At 48.1% G+C, this 18181-nt stretch overlaps 1 protein-coding gene across 3 annotated transcripts in view; it reads right to left on the reverse strand.

The window, feature by feature from the left end:
* LOC146201375 (autophagy-related protein 16-1-like) overlaps window positions 1-18181 on the reverse strand; it is a 204753-nt gene that overhangs the window by 77577 nt on the left and 108995 nt on the right. For all 3 annotated transcript variants that reach the window (XM_084595800.1, XM_084595803.1, XM_084595801.1), the window contains one exon: window positions 5584-5655. In XM_084595800.1, the coding sequence (XP_084451926.1) occupies window positions 5584-5655 (72 nt within the window). The remainder of the gene's footprint in view (window positions 1-5583; window positions 5656-18181) is intronic.

The following is an 18181-nucleotide window of genomic DNA, read 5'->3' on the forward strand; positions in this document are numbered from 1 at the left end:
CATGACGTTATCTTGGGTGTTGACTTTTTGGGCGAGTATGGTGCAACTTTAGACTTTGGTGCCGGTAAAATTCGTTTGCAGCCGAACATTATCCCCGCATTAGTAGATAACATGTCTCAGAGTCATCAAGGAGTTCTCGCCTTGAAGGAAGATGTGCTGCTGCCTGCGATGACAGCGACGTTTCTCCTCGTGAAGTCATCTGAATCCTTCATGGGTAAACATTCAATAGTCGTCGAGCCAGATGTCTCGAATGGAGCGAAAAAAAATATTTTGGTGCCACACTCCGTCGTGGAGGCGGAGGATGGTCGCGCATACGTCTGGGCTGTGAACGTGTCAGAAGAGCCTGTTCGTCTTCCTTCTGGTTTGACACTCGCGAGATTTGAGAATTATGTGACTCATACCGTTGGAATTATTTCCGATTGCAGAAGAGCCGCGAAAGACGAGTCTGAATATTGTGCTGAGTTTGAGGGCATGGTCAACAAATCACTCCCATATAGTGAACGTCGTATTCTGCGCACTAGGTGGTCAAGTTTAAGGTTTTTGCATAGCTTCTTAGCATTTGACTTCGCTTGCTATCTGTTTGAAGTCTACCCATGTCCTCTGGGAGGGTAACATGTATCTCCAAAAAAGCGGCGTGTGCATAGGTTCTTGTATTGCACCAATCCTCAGTGACTTGTACCTCGCCCAGAAAGACAGAATCCTTCTGAACGCCCTCCCCGGCACAAACGTCCGCAAAGTGTTTAGGTACGTCGATGACTACTTTGTGCTCTGTGATGGCCGCGGCACGAACACCCAAGACGTAGCTCAGGAAGTAGTGGCGTGCTTTAACCATGCTCTTCAGCTGCTCACGAATACCCACGAAATCCCGGTACAGGGGTCTATGAGATTTCTAGATCTCAGACTTGATTTCGGGCAAGGTAAGGTCTGCTGGGCTTATGAACCCAGAGGTGACAAGGCGCCACTCCTTTTCTACTCGGCTCATTCCAAACTTGTGAAAAGAGCAGTTGCAAACCTTTGTTTGTCAAATGCTCTCAAGAAGTCATGCACTCACACCATGGAGGCCAGTTTTCATCGCCAGGTTGACCGCCTTACAGGAGCTGAGTACCAATCACATTTGCTTGTTTCTGTTGCGGAACGTTTGAACAAGAAGTTGAGACTCGAGCGTGTCGGTGCCCAACAAGGTGACGAGAACAGGGAGACAGCAAACAAGCGCAGGATTGTGGCCATACCGTATGTGCACAACATTTCCCATAGCTTAAAAAAGATCGGTCGTAGAGCAGGCGTTAATGTTGTGCTTACTGCTCCTGAAAAATTGAAAAGCCTCTGCCGACGTGTAAACGCTGATGGATCGCAAAGGCAGAGGGGGTGCATAACAAAACACCAGAGTCGATTTGTGGAGTGCGCGGAAGGCGTTGTTTATTCCATAACCTTGAAGTGTGGGAAGGAATACGTAGGACAGACTGGAAGGTGCACAAATGACAGGCTGAAAGAACACAAAAACAACGTCGAACAAAAAAGCAGGCATTTGGGGATCCATGTAAGAGACTGCGCGTCAAAAACTTGCTGCGTGCAATTCACACAATGTAAAGTGTTAGCAAAACATAATGAAGCGCTGGTTCGTGAGATAATTGAAGCCGCTGAGATAGCTAGACTGCAGGAACGATGTGTAAGCAAACCGTCCCTACTGTTAACACAAAAAGAAATCGAACTGCTGAATGTGCAATCGTCTCCATGAGTGTTTAGAGAGTGCACCACACTGTGTGCAAGAGAAGGTTATACGGCACGTGTATTTATTTATCTATTATTATGTTTTTTTTTTTTTTAACTTTGCTGATATGTGCAAGTCATTTGTACGCGATCTGTGGCATTAGGGTATAAGAAGTTGAGGGTTTTTCCAAAATAAATGTTGTTGAAAATCAGCGCTCGTTGTGTCGTCCTCTAATCTTGTGCTCCCGTCCTGTGTTCCGCGCTGTTACCTCAAGATGCATAACCAACATGCCCAAGCTGCTATTCTAACGTTGCATATGCCAGCCGCACGTTGACAAAATGTGAACGGAACTACAGAGTTACCGAATTGAAGTGCCTCGCAGTTGTGTTTGCTGTGCACAAGTTCCGACCATACCTATATGGACGCTACTTCACCATAGTTACTGACCACCATTCGCTATGCTGGCTCATCGGACTTAACGATCCATCTGGTCGTCTGGCGCACTGGGCATTACACCTGCAAGAATACAACTTTGGTGTCACGTACAAGAGTGGACGACATCACAGTGATGCAGACTGCTTGTCACGGCACCCATTGCCGACTTCCGTTAACGATGAAGACGGCCTCGACGGGCGTTTAGCCTCAATCGCGTCGACGTTTCCTAGTATGGTGACCTTTAGGAGAGAACAACGCAACGACCGGTCACTACAGCCTCTTATACAAGAGGCAGAAGGAAGAGCAGAGTCAATGCAGTTTACTATCGAAGATGGTGCTTTGTTCAAGAACTACTCAGTTGACGGTGCTGCCCTCCTTTTGGTCGTCCCAAAAAGTCTCCGTGCACTAGTTTTGCATGCCATGCACGATATTACCTCTGGACATCTAGGCTTCTGTTGTACCCTGCACCGAATTCGCCAGTGTTTTTATTGGACACAAATTTATAAGACCACCAAGCAATATGTTGCGACATGTGAAAAATGCCGACGACTTAAGGCACGCACCACCACGCTGGCTGGACCTTTACAACCCGTCAAGCCACCTAACTCACCTTTTGAAAAGATTGGAATTGACCTGCTCGTTCCTTTTCTAAGGACTGTAGGTGGCTGCCACTGGGCTATCGTCTGCATTGACTATCTTACCAGATACGCGGAGACTGCTGCTCTCGCTACCGCAAAGGCTGCTGATGTTTCGTCGTTTCTTTTGCATTCAGTTATTCTTCGCCATGGCGCACCCCGTGTTATAAGTGATCGTGGTCGGCAACTCACTGCTGATATCGTGGAAGAAATGCTCAGACTTTGTGGTTCACACTACCGACACTCGACACCGTATCATCCGCAGACCTACGGTCTCACCGAGCGCACCAACCGCACCTTGACAACCATGCTGTCCATGTACGTCTCGTCTGCACATACACACACATACACACACATGAACCGCACATACACACACATGAACCGCGGAACATAGTTCAGTACCTGAAATACACTGTGGAGCCGTGTATGCGTTGTAAGCTTAAAGAGTTAAAAAGTCGGCATCAAGTGCGAAGCAGCAGATGGAAGACAGAGTTTCTTAGCTGTGGAAAGTTACAGTACAATTTATGAAATAAGCAAAGCTGTGAAATTTTGCGCCGAAGTGCAAAGGGCTGAAAATCGAGAAATTTCTTGATACTAGTTATGCTATCTCGTCTGTCATAATGGGATGCGATAAAACAAGCCGCACGATTTTGGATGGCTTCAAGGTGATTGATTACATAGGTCTGATAGGGATTCCAGATCACCAAGGCATATTCGAGTTTAGAATGAATGAAAGTTTCGTAGGCGAGTTTACGGACGGAATGGGGTGAAAAGGCGAGGGATCGTCTGATAAAACCAAGCAATTTGGAAGCATCTGTACAAAGTTTTCCAATATGTTCGGACCCGGTTTGTTGTTCATAATGATACCAAGATATTTGTATGATTCTGTTTCGAAGAGTGGTGCAGAATTTAATGAGTGCGGATATCTGAGATTGTTATGCTTTCTTAATACATGCACGAACTTGAATTTAAAAATGTTCAGTTGCATTAACCATGTAGAACACCAGGTTACTATGAGATCTAAGTTGCGTTGAAGCAGAAACTGATCATTGTCAGTAGATATGCGGTGGTAAAGGACGCAATCGTCTGTAAAAAGGTGGATAGGGATAGGCGGATAACCGTATATAAAAGTACTGGAAGATATCTATAGTGGCTGCAAAGCCACCACCACCATCATCATCATCATCAGCCTGACTATACCCACTGCAGGGCGAAGGCCTCTCCCATATTTCTCCAATTAACCCGGTTCTGTGCTAGCTGCATCCACTTGACCCCAGCAAACTTCTTAACCTCATCCGCTCACCTAACTTTCTGCCGCCCCCTGCTACGCTTTCCTTCCCTTGGAATCCAGTTTGTTACCCTAAGCGACCATCGGTTATCCTCTCTTCGCACTACATGTCCTGCCCATGCCCATTTTTTCTGCTTAATTTCTATTAGAATGTCGGTAACTTGAGCAACCATAGTTCTGCATAAAGAAAGTAACAAAATTCCTATAAAGAAAGGCCTTAGGCAAGGAGGCATGAACTCCCCAGTACTATTCACAGCTTGCTTAAAGAAGTATTCAGAGGCTTGGAATGGGGGCAGTTAGAGATAAGGGTAGATGGAGAATACCTCAGTAATATGCGATTTGCTGATGACATTGCCTTGCTAAATAACTCAGGGCATTAACAGCAAAGAATGATCAATGACATAGACAGGAAAAGTAAAAAGGTAGGTTTGAAAATCAATATGCTGAAGACTAAGGTAATATTCAATAGCCTCAGGAAGGAACAGCAGGTTAAAATAGGTAGTGAAGCATTGGAAGTGGTAGGCAAATATGTCTACTTAGGACAGGTAGTGACCACAGATCCAGACCATGAAAGGGAAATAACTGTGAGGATAAGATTGGGATGGAGCGCATTTGGAAGACACTCAAACATGACTAGCAGCTTACCGGTATCACTCAAGAGGATAGTGTATAACAGTTGCATCCTACCACAACTAACCTATGGTGCTAAAACGTGGAGGCTAATTAAAAGGTTCTACTTAAGTTGAGGACAATGCAGAGGGCTATGGAAAGAAAAATGGTAGGGGGGTAACATTAAGAGACAGGAAGTGTGCAGAGTGGTTAATAAAAACAGCGCTAACAGGAGGACACAAGACAAGATAAAAGGAAACTACAAGCCCTGAGACAATCCTTGAAGTGGCGGGCTTGCCTCCACATCTCAGACAAGAATATACGGCACTCCGCCACTTCAAGGATTGTCTCAGCGCTTGTCCTGTTGCTTCCTTTTCTCTTGTCTCGTGTCCTCCTGTTCGTGCTGTTTTTATTAAGAATGGATGTTTACCAACTCGCCCAACAAAGTATCTTGGTGTGCAGAGTGAGTTAGAGAAATAACTCAAGTTACTGACATTCTAGTGGACATCAAGAAGAAGAAATGGGCAGGGCATGTAGTGCAGAAAGAGGATAACCGATGGTCGCTTAGGGCAACAAACTGGATTCCAAGGGAAGTAAAGCTTAGCAGGGGGCGGCAGAAAGTTAGATGGGCGGATGAGGTTAAGAAGTTCGCAAAGGCAAGTGGATGCAGCTAGCACAGGGATGGGTTAATCAGAGGAATATTGGAGAGGCCTTCGCCCTGCAATGGGTATGGTCCGGATGATGATGATGATGGCATTACACAGTACATGGGTGCCTTGCTTTTCACCTCTTCCAAAAAGCAGCCGCTGCATGTGGGACTGATCAGCAGTCGAGCGCCCTAATCGCGAAGCAGTAGGGCACAGACAGGTTTGTCTCCCGTGCTGAACACAAGGGGAAAGGGTGCTTACCCTCAGCCGCTGGTCACTCAGCGTCCACACCCGGCTGGAGAAGTCATTGGAGGCTGCCAGGATCAGGTTCTCCTGCAAGTCATTGTTGGCACAACCATCAGGCACAGAGCTGCGAAGCCGCTCTAGAGAGGAGACCAGACAGTTATCTTGAGACACACCCACAATGAGAGAATCTCGTTGGAAGGGACACTTTCAACAACAAAGAGGTACCTACCAGTATGGTTGGTGGTAACAAAACAATTAACCAAACACACATATATGTGATGCACATGCTAATAGCGTTCTATATTTTTTTGTTACTGTATAATTAAATAAAGCGGTCAACGTTTTTGCAAGCAGCTTAGAGTTTTGACTTTTTCAATTTCAATAATGATAACAATCTGTGAGTAACTGAATATGTGAATCGTTCAGCTTGTTAACCCCACGCTGTTCATCCATGACATCCCCATTGAATGCTAGCTGTTCGCACAGCAAAGGCACAACCAGCAAGTGCTCTCAAACATGAAAGCCTAAATGTATACACAGAATGCGCTCTTTCTATGATCTTGGCTAGTCACTTGAGTACAGAGCTAAAGCCAAAAGTAGAAGAGTAAAATAGGGTTCTACATCAAATGACACATAATGGGAAGGACACCTAATGATTGGGGCCAAAAAATGACAAGAAGATCCAACATGTGGCATTATTTCCTCGCTACAGAGGGAATGCTTCATGCCACAGTGGGAAGGCTGAAAAATGAATCGCTGCTTTTCATTTTCATATAATATTGTTAAGGTTTATTTACAGAGCACAGCCTGGTGCGCTAACCAACCGTTAGTGAGTTTCCTCTTCCTCAACCTCTCTTCTCGAGAGCCTCTTTTTCCCTTCCTTGTCTTCTTCTGTGCGCATGCCTGACATTTCCCCCTTCACAGGCGAAGCCCCTGCCTGGGCTGCCAGTCAGAGTCCCGAGAGTGGCAGCGCTTCATTCTTGCGACATGGACTACCTGTGATTTCCGAGAGGGGCGGCCTTGGGAACTCTGGCGAGACACGATGTAATTCAACTGATTGATGGGTGTGAGCACAATAAATGGGCCTGTGTATAGCAACAACAGCTTCTGAGACAAACCACGCTTGCAGACAGGTATCCAGAGCCACACTACGTTGCCAAGAAGGTAGGAGACATCCTGATGTCGACGATCGTAGCGCAGCTTAGAGCGGTCCTGCGAGGCCAGGGTGTGTAATCGGACGATCCGACGAGCCTCTTCAGCACGGCAGAGGGTGCTTGAAACAAAAGGCTTGGTGTCAAGAGAGAATGGCAAAATGGTGTTGAGAGACCGTCGAGGCGGACGAACGTAAAGGATGAAAAATGAACTATAAGCAGTTGTCTCATGCTTCGAGGTGTTATAGGCGTAAGTAATGAATGGAAGCATGTCATCCCAGTTCTTGTGCTGCGAGTCAACATACATCGCAAGCATGTTCGTCAGTGTCCTGTTTGCACATTCAACGAGGCCATTTGTCTGGGGATGGTACGGCGTAGAGTGACGCAACTGGCAAGCACAATAGTGCAGAAGCTCTTCCACAACATATGCCTAAACTAGCAGCCTCGATCACTGATAATGACACGAGGAGGCCCATGACGAAGGACGACAGTGTGAATAAGAAAGAAAGAGACGTCAGCGGCGGTGGCGGAAGAGATGGCGACAGTTTCACAGAAACGCGTGAAGTGATCAACGCACACGATGACCCAACGATTGCCTTTGGACGAGCGGGGAAACGGGCCTATGAGGTCAACATCCACTTGCTCATATAGTGTGGTCGGTGGTGTCACCAAATGTAAGTGGCCCGGCGGAGAAGTCGTGGGGAGCTTGAACCGCTGGCACTGCACGCAGGAGTTCACATAACTCTGAGTAGTTCGACGCATATTTGCCCAGTAGAAACGTTCCTTAATGCGGGCAAGTGTCCTGGCAAACCCCAAGTGCCCAGCTGTAGCGTCATCGTGCATAGCGTGTAGAACAGAGGAGTAGAGGCTAGCCAGAATGACTAGCAGAAAGCGCGCACCGCCAGATGAGTAATTTTCTTGGTAGAGCAAACCATTGCGAATGCAGAAAGGGTTTTCAGATGCCGGATAACGAGCTTTTTCAAAAAGTGGTACCAAATCTTGATCTTTTCGTTGTTCCCATTGGAATGTGACAAGATCCGGAAATTGGATGGAAACATCAGCAAGATAGTCGTCAAAGTTGCCATCGCAAAGGGTAGTAGCGAGAGGTAGCCACGAGAGGCAGTCAGCGTTGGCATGTTGGCGACCACTTCTGTACGACACTGTAAAGTTGAACTCCTGAAGGCGTAATGCCCAGCGAGCCAACCGACCGCAGGAGTTGCGCAGATTCACAAGCCAGCAAAGCGAATGATGCGAGTATGCTTTTGCAGGCTAGTTGGTGCCTAAACATTGTTTTTTTTGCGCAAAAAACACGACACAAAAGGAACGAGGTAGACAGGACAAGCACTTACTAACAACTCAGGTTTTTATTGACGGAACATTTGCTTAAATACAGCAGCTGCTCTTATCAACAAGAAGAGGGGAAGAAGAGACTTCGCATACATACATATCAGATCAGCACAGATCCCATCATCGCACGAGTGAATGTATGCTTCGAGCTCTAATTCTGCGCAAGATAACTAATTTCTTTTTTTGAGAGAAGAATTGAAGGATCGCTAGCACACGAGTTACCCGATTTTTCTATCTCATTAGCCTCAATTATCTCTCTTCCAAGTTGTGTCTTGCACCGGCGCAGTACTGACGTTTTTTCGGGCGCGGGAGTGCAGTTGCGGCAATTCCAAATATGGTCAATCATTTTGCTACCTGAATTGTTCCTGACATCTCTTGCGTGCTCCCTCAGCCTTTTATTAAGGCACCTCCCAGTCTGGCCAATATACTGCTTACCACAGGCAAGCGGTATCGAGTACACAACACTCTTTTTACAAGCCCCGAAGCGCTGCTGGCGACGCTTCGAACAAGCGACGGCCGCATCCTCCGCATTCACTCTCTTGCAAATCCTGGAGAGTTTTTCTGGAGCGGTAAAAACCACTCTAACACCAGCCATAGCACCGATCTTCTTAATATTATGCGAGATTCCGTGAATGTACGGAATAGCCGCCACTTTCTTCCGGTCAGTTTGGTCGGGCATGCTGGCTGGTTTCTTCAGCAGGTTCTCGGCAGTTGATGCCAGCAAGGCCGGCAGGTAACCTGCGCTTGATAGGCGCTGCAACTGGATGTCAAAGCTGCGTCCTACCAAATGCAGGCAGGACTTGCTCAGAGCGTTGGAAAGGCACGATCTCACAATGCCTCGTTTTACAGCTTTGGAGTGTGCCGTGCTGAAGGGAAGCAAGGGCTTGTTGCCTCTGGACTCGAAGGCCCAACATACGTGTTCACTTGAGACTGCAAGACACAACTTGGAAGAGAGATAATTGAGGCTAATGAGACAGAAAAATCGGGTAACTCATGTGTCAGCAATCCTTCAATTTTGCTCTCAAAAAAAGAATTCAGTTATCTTGCGCAGAATTAAAACTCGAAGCATGCATTCCCTCGTGCGATGATGGGATCTGTGCTGATCTGATATGTATGTATGCGAAGTCCCTTCTTTTCTTCTCCTTGTTGATAAGAGCAGCTGCTGTATTTAAGCAAATGTTCCGTCAATAAAAACCTGAGTTGTTATTAAGCGCTTGTCCTGTCTACCTTGTTCATTTTAAGTCGTGTTTTTTGAGCAAAAAAAAACAAAGCGAATGATGATCAGTGATAACTGTAAAAGCACGTCCATAAAGGTACGAGCGAAAACTGCTGTACGCCGAAAACAATGGCAAGGCACTTTTGCTTCGTCACGATATAATTGCGTTCTGACTTGCTGAGGGTGCGACTAGCATAAGCGACAACAAGTTGATTCCCTCCATGCCGTTGTATGAGCACAGCACCTACGCCGATGCCACTGGTGTCAGTGTGGAGTTCAGTGGGAGCTGTCGGGCTGAAATGGGCCGCGAGGTAAGAAGAAGCTTGAGCTGGTGAAACGCAGAATCACATTCGGGAGTTCATTTGAAAGGAATATCTTTCTGCAAGAGGCATGTGAGCGGGTAGGCTACGTCAGCAAACTTGGGGATGAAGCGCCGAAAGTAAGAGCAAAGTCAGTTCTTTCAGAGACTTCGGCTCTTTGACGCAGCTGACAGCTTCAATTTTTCGTGGGTCGGGCCTAACACCGTCTTTGTCAACCAGGTGCCCAAGCACAACGATCTGGCGTTCACCGAAGCGGCACTTTTTAGAGTTCAGCACGAGACCGGCTTTCTCCATGCAGTTAAGTACAACAGCTAAATGGCTATTATGCTCAGCGAATGTCCTCCCGAAAATCACCACGTCATCTAAGTAACACATGCAAATTTGCCACTTCAGTCCATGCAAAAGGGTGTCCATAAATCTTTCAAAGGTAGCCAGAGCGTTGCATAGCCCGAAAGGCATTACATTAAATTCATATAACCCATCTGGAGTCACAAACGCAGTCTTCTCTTTGTCTTTCGGATGCATCGGGATCTGCCAGTATCCAGACCGTAAATCAATAGAAGAAAAGTAGGAAGCTGAATGGAGGTAGTCAATGGCATCATCAACGCGTGGGAGCGGATATACATCCTTCTTTGTGACAGTGTTGAGACGGCGATAGTCGACACAAAATCTCCATGTGCCATCTTTCTTTTTCACGAGAATCACAGGGGCTGCCCACGGGCTAGACTATTCCTGAATAATTCCCCGTTGCATCATATCACGGTCCTGTTCGTCAATTATCTTGCGTTCCTGAAGGTGAGACAAGGTATGGTGTCTATCTAATCAGGTGTGCAGACCCAGTGTCGATCATGTGATGGGTGTGGGAAGATGGAATCGGTTGTCGCTGATCTCGAGCAAAGTCGAACACGTCCACATGTTTTTTAAGAACTTCCATCAATATCTGGCGGTCGCTCGTGGGTAGCGATTCGTTTATCATGGACTGGAACTGGGAATCTGCAAGATCAGGCTGTCGAGTTGAACGAGCAGCGCCGTCACTGAATGCGGCAATGTGCATAGAAAGGTGTTCTTCTTCGAAGTCTGCGAGCTTCAAACCAAGCGGCAATACGGCAGGTTCGTTTGAAAGGTTGACGATCCAAACCGTGGCACGGCCCCCATTCACTCGAACAACACTGCGGGGCACCAACACGTTCTGTTTCGCGCCAGCAAGAGAAGCAGGTTCCACCAGAGCGTCGAAGGCATTGGAAACCGCTCCCGAGGATACAACTGGGCCAAAGATGGCGGACATCACCGGAATGACGGTATCTTCCAAGACAGAAAATGCTTGGGGAGTCGGCGGCGATTCTTCTATGAGGGCTGATCGAAGGCTAGGGCTTATTTATATCCCGCTACTGTTAAAGTCGAGAGTTGCCCCACACTTGTAAAAAGTCAGCACCTAGAATAACTTCATGCGTAGAGCGAGGAAGCACCGTAAATTCAGTTCTAAACACGTGACCAGCAATTGCGACATTTACATAACAAATACCAAGCAGAACCAAGGATTCTCCCCCTACACCTCGAAATATGACAGTTCTATCCCAACCAAACATAGTTTTAGAGCGCAGCTCTTTGGCGTCCGTTCCTGGGTTTCGCGTCGGCGTCGGCCTCGTAACCAGCTCCGCCCCCCTTTCATCCCCCCAGCGCTAGCAGCGACCGACTGATACCGCTGGATGCCGCTGACGCCGCTAGAGAGTCAAGATAACGTGACTGCATAGAACACCGTCGCCGCCATGCAGAAAGAGGAGGGGATGGCCAGACTCAAGCGGCGGCTCGCCGGGGGTGCAGCACGGAGTTCGATCTATCAATATGCCGGAGCGAAAGATTTCTATATACGCGAAAAATAGCACTACCCATTTGCATGAGATTCTTAAGGGGAGTTTTCAACTGTTTGATATAGGCAATAATTCGATATATCCAGGTTCAGTATATCCGGAATCAACTGTATTTGCATTTGTTAATCATCATCATCAGCAGCCTGATTATACCCACTGCAGGGCGAAGGCCTCTCCCATATTTCTCCATTTAACCCGGTTCTGTGCTAGCTGCATCCACTTGACCCCTGCGAACTTCTTAATCTCATCCGCCCACCTAACTTTCTGCCGCCCCCTGCTACGCTTTCCTTCCCTTGGAATCCAGTTTGCTACCCTCAGTGACCATCGGTTATCCTCTCTTCGCACTTCTTAATTTCCACTAGAATGTCGGTAACCTGAGTTATTTCTCTGACCCAGTCTGCCCGCTTCCTATCTCTTAATGTTACCCCTACCATTTTTCGTTCCATCGCCCTCTGGGTTGTCCTCAACTTAAGCAGAACTCTCTTGCTTAGCCTCCACGTTTCAGCCCCATAGGTGAGTACAGGTAAGATGCAACTGTTATATATTTTCCTCTTTAGCGATACCGGTAAGCTGCTAGTCATAATCTGTGAGTGCTTGCCAAATGCGCTCCATCCCAATCTTATTCTTCTTGTTATTTCTTTTTCATGGTCCGGATCTGTGGTTACTACCTGTCCTAAGTAGATATATTCGCCTACTACTTCCAGTACTTCGCTACCTAATGTAAACTGCTGTTTCTTTCCGAGGCTGTTGAACATTACCTTAGTCTTCTGCATATTGATTTTCAAGCCTACATTTCTACTTTTCCTGTCTAGGTCATCAATCATTATTTGCAGTTCATCCCCCGAGTTGCTTAGCAAGGCAATGTCATCAGCAAATCGCAGATTACTGAGGTATTCTCCATCTACCCTTATCCCTAACTGCTCCCATTCCAAGTCTCTGAATACTTCCTCTAAACAAGCTGTGAATAGTACTGGGGAAATTGTGTCTCCTTGACTAACACCTTTCTTTATGGGAATTTTGTTACTTTCTTTATGCAGAACTATGGTTGCTGTGCAGCCACTATATATATCTTCCAACACTTTCACGTACGGCTCGTCTACCCCGATTTCGCAACGCCTGTATCACCGCCGAGGTTTAAACTGAGTCAAATGCTTTTTCGTAATCAATGAATGCTATGTATAAGGGCTGGTTATATTCCGAGCATTTTTCTATCACCTGATTGATGGTATGGATATGATCGATAGTAGAGTACCGTTTCCGAAACCCTGCTTGATTGCAGTCTAAGGTTGTCCTGATTCTATTAGCGATTACCTTAGTAAATACCTTATACGTAACAGACAGTAAGCTGATTGGTCTGTAATTTTTAAGGTCCTTAGAGTCCCCTTTCTTGTGAATGAGGATAATGTTTGCATTCTTCCATGGTACCGGTACCGTCGATGACACCAGGCACTGCGTATACAGGGTGGCCAGTTTTTCTAGCACAATATCCCCCCCGTCCTTCAGCAAATCTGTAGTTATCTGATCCTCTCCAGCTGATTTCCCCCTTTTCATAGTTTCTAGTGCTTTCTTGACCTCGTCCTTTGTCACTGGTGGAACGTCTGACTGTTTTTCCCTACCGCCAATCTCATTACGGTCCTGACTACTTTGGCTACTGTAGAGATCTGTATAGAACTCCTCGGCTACTTTGACTATCTTGTCCATATTAGTGATGACATTGCCCGCTTTGTCCCTTATCGCATACATCTGGTTTTTGCCTATGCCCAATTTCTTCTTTACCGCTTTAAGGCTTCCCCCGTTCTTTACAGCATGCCCAATTTTCTCCATGTTATACTTCCTTATATCGGCCACCTTGCGCTTATTGATTAGCTTTGATCTCGGCCAATTCGATCTGGTCTGTTCAATTGGAAGCTTTCATACTCTGGCGTTTCTTAATCAAATCTTTCGTCTCCTTAGACAGCTTACCGGTATCCTAACTATCCTACCGCCTACTTCTACCGCGCACTCAGTTATGATATCTCTCCATGTTAATCTCTCTCCATTTGTTAATATTTATTTATTTATATATAATACCCTGAGGGTACAGATGTACATTAAAGAAGGAGAGAATGTTTGTTACGTATATATTGTAAGAGATGCCTGACCTGTGAAACAGCAGAAAGAAGAGGAAAACGGAGACATCGCACGCCGAAGACGATGAAGTTGTGAAGATGACAAAGTGGACGAAGCTCGAGCTGTCACTGCAGAGTGCAGGCCTTTGTAGCTGCTGCTAATAAGATAAATATATTGCCGTGAAAACTACCTAAACCACCTCATTACACTTGGTGGAGGTGTCGCCTCCGGAGGTGTTGCCTCCGAAGTCGCACCTTGCCCAGCTCTACCATTATGACAGACGCCACAACCCAGTCTGGCCTGCTTGTTCCCAGTGCTATCACCTGTTCGGGACCAGTGCGGCAGCCCGACCCACCCATCTTCAGCGGCACGGACGACAGCAATGTAGAGGACTGGCTGACTTCATACCAGCGTTTGAGTGCCTACAATAAGTGGGATGACCACGTCAAGCTCACCAAGTCGTCTTCAATTTAAGTGATGTCGCCAGCTTGTGGTTCTGAACAATGGTTGGATTCCCGTGTCCAGCAGAAAGGCGAAAATTTCACAAGCTACATAGATGATATTGTCGGCCTTGACCCACCTATGGCTGAATCACAGAAGATCAAGCATGTCCTCAAAGGAATTGAAGAGGACGCATTCCACATGACCCCCCAAACTGTTTCTGACAACATTTCTTTATGTCAGACTTATGACGAGCTCCACAAACAGCATCTCATGATGCGCCGTACCATTTCTTCGAATGAAGCAACTGGATCTTCCCGGTGCTCTCAGGATCAGCGCTTCTCCAGCAGAATACAACAGTTTGTGCGGGAAGAGGCGGCTCGACAGTTGTCCTCGGTTACCTGCCGGCCCGACTCTTCATCTCTGTCACCTCCTCTACAGCGTGTCATCCAGAAGCAGGTTGCCGAGATTCTGCCAAGTACCAACCCACCCCCTATGGTCGCCGCTCCGCTGACGTAGCCGAAATCGCAAGTCGCCCACCACTTTCACCTGTCCCGTCAACGTATGCACCCCAAACCACATCTTCAATTGCCGGCCGCCCCTCTAGTGACATCTACACAGCCTGCTTGGCCTTGCACCGGTCCCCGCAATCCGAATCCGCGACGCACACAAGGTAACTGCCCTATATGCTACGTGTGCGGTGTAGCTGGCCAAATGGCACAGCAGTGCCGTGCACGTGGATCCCGTTTTTATGACTACGGGTGCGCTCCAGCATACGACATACCTTTTTCAGACCCAGAGTCTGGTCGTCTGCCTTTGCATCACTCTCCGACACGTTCCAATGCAAATACCCACCGTTCGCCATCTCCCCGTCGTCGGTCCCGCTCTCCTAGATCCGCCTATCACCACCCCTTCAGCTGGAAAACTAGATGCCGCAGTTCTGAAGGCAAGAACTGCGCCCTCAGTAACTGTGTCAAGCCCTGTAAAGATTTATCGAAGGTGTTGCTGTTGATGCGCTTGTTGACACTGGTGCTGCGGTGTCCGTGATTAGTTGCAACCTGTGCCGCAAACTTAGGAAAGTGACGACGCTGATCCCTGACATTTCATTGCGAACCGCGAACGCCGAAAAGATTCGACCAGTTGCTGCGTGCATCGCATGGCTCATTATACAAGGTCTCTCCTACATTATTGAATTAATCATTCTCGCTCTCTCCTCATAAAATCTTCCTCAGATAGGACTTTCTGTCCAAGCATCATGCCATCATCGACTGCGCACGTGCTCACATTGATTTGTTGCTGCTTTGTGACACTCTCGTAGACACAAGCCCTGCTCCAGCAGCGCCCATCTTCTCTGCCGATGACATCCCTGCTTGCTGTTCTGTTTTTGTGCTTGTGACATGTATGCCATCACTGTAATGTATACACTGTCCATCCGTTGTGCGCATCGCCAATATGTGCTGCTCTTGCATGCCGTGCTCATTATTCCTGGTGGTATGACCGTAAAATTCCGAACAAGCGCCCCCACCCATGCAAGCTCCCCCCCTAATTTCACTGTCAACTTCAAATTTCCGCGCCGTTCGGGAAAGCGCCCCCTCCCACCCGCCGCCCTTGTCACGCATCGCGCCCAAGCAACACTGGTCTACCACATCCCGTCCAACAATCCAATCCAATCCTGCTTTTCAATCCACCCGCATGCATGCCCGCATATGCTCGTTCGCACGCGCCATTTGTCGACTTGTTTTTGCTTAGAGAAGTTCGCGATGCCGATGCATTCGTACACAGTGGCGAAGAAAGTTGAGGTTGTGCGATGGCATCGGGAAAACGGAAGAAACGTGCACCAAACGTCTCGGCATTTCAAGCTCGACCGCAAACGGGTACGAGAATGGGACAAAGATTTCGAGAAGTTGCTTCAACAAAACTATGGGAGAGCAAAACTCCGAAGAAAGTTGAGTAACGGCGCGCCAGTTTTCAGCAAGTACGTGGACGATGCGCTCTTCTTGTTCTTCGAGGGGGAAAGAGCGGCAGGACGTGCTGTTAGTAACCGGCTTCTTTCTGAAGAGGCTGTGAATAGCCAAAAACATGCAGTTGGAAAACTTCGTTGCTTCCAGCCATTACGTAAGTCGATGGAAGCAGCGGTTCGGCGTATCAATGCGCCGTTCTACGAACGAAAGTCAGAAGACGCCCGAAGAGTTTGCGGAGGCAGCTAGTGCCTTTCGATCTGCCGCAAACTCCCTGCGACGGCGCAACGACTACACATTGTACAACATAGCCAATATGGACCAGACGATGGTCCGAATAGATAACCCAGCGAACAGGACGAACAACGTGGTCGGCGAAAGCACCATACGGATAGGAAACACTGGATGTGCCCGACGCGGCTTCACGGTTTGCCTAGCCGCATGCGCCACCGGCCACAAGCTCCCGGCCTTCGTTATTTTCAAGGAGCCAACCGGGAAAATTCCAGCCAGGGCCTTCGCGAGCCTTCGCATACCAGGTGAGAATGATTTTTTTTCTTCAGTGGGGCGAGGAATCACGATGTCGTAAAGTTCGTTCTATCAAAGCGCCGACTTTTTTTTTTTCGCTTCTTCTTTCACTCGTAGGAAATGTTCGTCTCACCGCCACAAAGAATGGCTGGATGACATCTGAAAAGCTGCAGGAGTGGCTATCAAGAATCTGGGGACCAAACGTCGATGACGTGCGGCGTTTGCTGGTACTGGACCAGGCGCCCATCCACAAAACGCAAGCTGCGAAGAATGCTTTTGAGGAGCGCGATACCGACGTGCTCTATGTGCCTGCGGGGTGCACGAGCATCCTGCAGCCAGCTGACGTGTACTGGAACAAGCCGTTCAAGTCCACCCTACGGCGTTTGTGGGAAGAATATATGCATGAAGAAGAGCGGACGCCCAAAGGAAACCTGAAGAAGCCGTCGCGCCAGCATGTGCTTGATTTTGTGGCCCAGGCGTGGGCTGCTGTACCCGAGGAGACTGTGGCACGCTCCTTCAAGGGATGCGGCATCTCTAATGCACTCGATGGCTCGGAGGACGGCGACCTGCATGGCGGACTGGCAGATGTTGGAGTCGTGGTGCCAGAAGACCGGGGTGGGCTTCAAGCCGAGTGCTGTGAACTTTTCTTTGCGACTGACTCGGAGGAGTCTTTTGATGGTTTCCAAAGTGATTGATATAGTTATCATAAATCTTTCACTCAGTATCAATGTAGTTCACATTCCTAAAGGTAAATAAAATTTTCAATCCATGTGCACTGCGTTTTTTTTTTTTTCTGGCGGGGAAATGTCGCCGCCATCTTGAATTTCGGTGCCGTTCCGGGATAGCGCCCCCCCCTACTTTGCCAGTGATTCGACTTGCTAGAGGGGGGGGGGGGGCGCTTGCTCGGAATTTTACGTAGTGCTCTGTACGTCTGTATGCCTTTTCCAATGACTTTACTATGAGGAGAATTGCTTGGCACTAGATATTGTTGCAAAGAAGATCAGCAGTGGCGCGAGAGGAGCCCTCGCGCTAGGCCAGACATTAAATCATCGTTCATCCTGTCACCATGTTGTGCCGTGTCTTTGCTTGTCACCACGTAACATTTTGGTTGGAAATGCGGCGTACGTCATCCTCGCCTTGGAGCATCGACGCCATCTGTAAGCCGGGACCATCGACTAAGAGCCCTGGGATATTGCTGTGCAGCTTCGCCCCAGCCCTTCCTGCCCAGACCCGACAGTCGCAACTACCGCCGCCCAGCCCCTAGGCTGGATCTGAAGGCAAGGCGCACACACGAACTGACCAGAGACCAGATCAGACCCTATGGACCTGAAGAACCGAAAGACCAGAACACGGAACCCCCGCCCCGCCCCGCCCAGACGCACGATGCGACCTTGAATCATCGGTCTCATGAATGCTTTGGTGGCGGATGGCTGAGGAGCTCCAGGGGAGGCAGAGCACCCAATCATCATTGTGGTGCCAAGCACATCATTCTCTTCTATTTCTTCTTGAACATTCTCAGCGTCGCGTCACCGCCAACTTCAATGAACCGATCGGAACGATCGCTCGGTGGCCCTGGAAAGTGTTGTGAAGAAGATCGGCCCTGGTGCGAGAAAAGCCCTCGCGCTAGGCCAGCCATTAAATCATCGTTCATCCTGTCACCATGTTGTGCCGTCTCTTT

Source organism: Amblyomma maculatum, chromosome 2 (assembly GCF_055883805.1).
Source record: "Amblyomma maculatum isolate TAMU_Amacu chromosome 2, ASM5588380v1, whole genome shotgun sequence".
NCBI lineage: Eukaryota > Metazoa > Arthropoda > Arachnida > Ixodida > Ixodidae > Amblyomma > Amblyomma maculatum.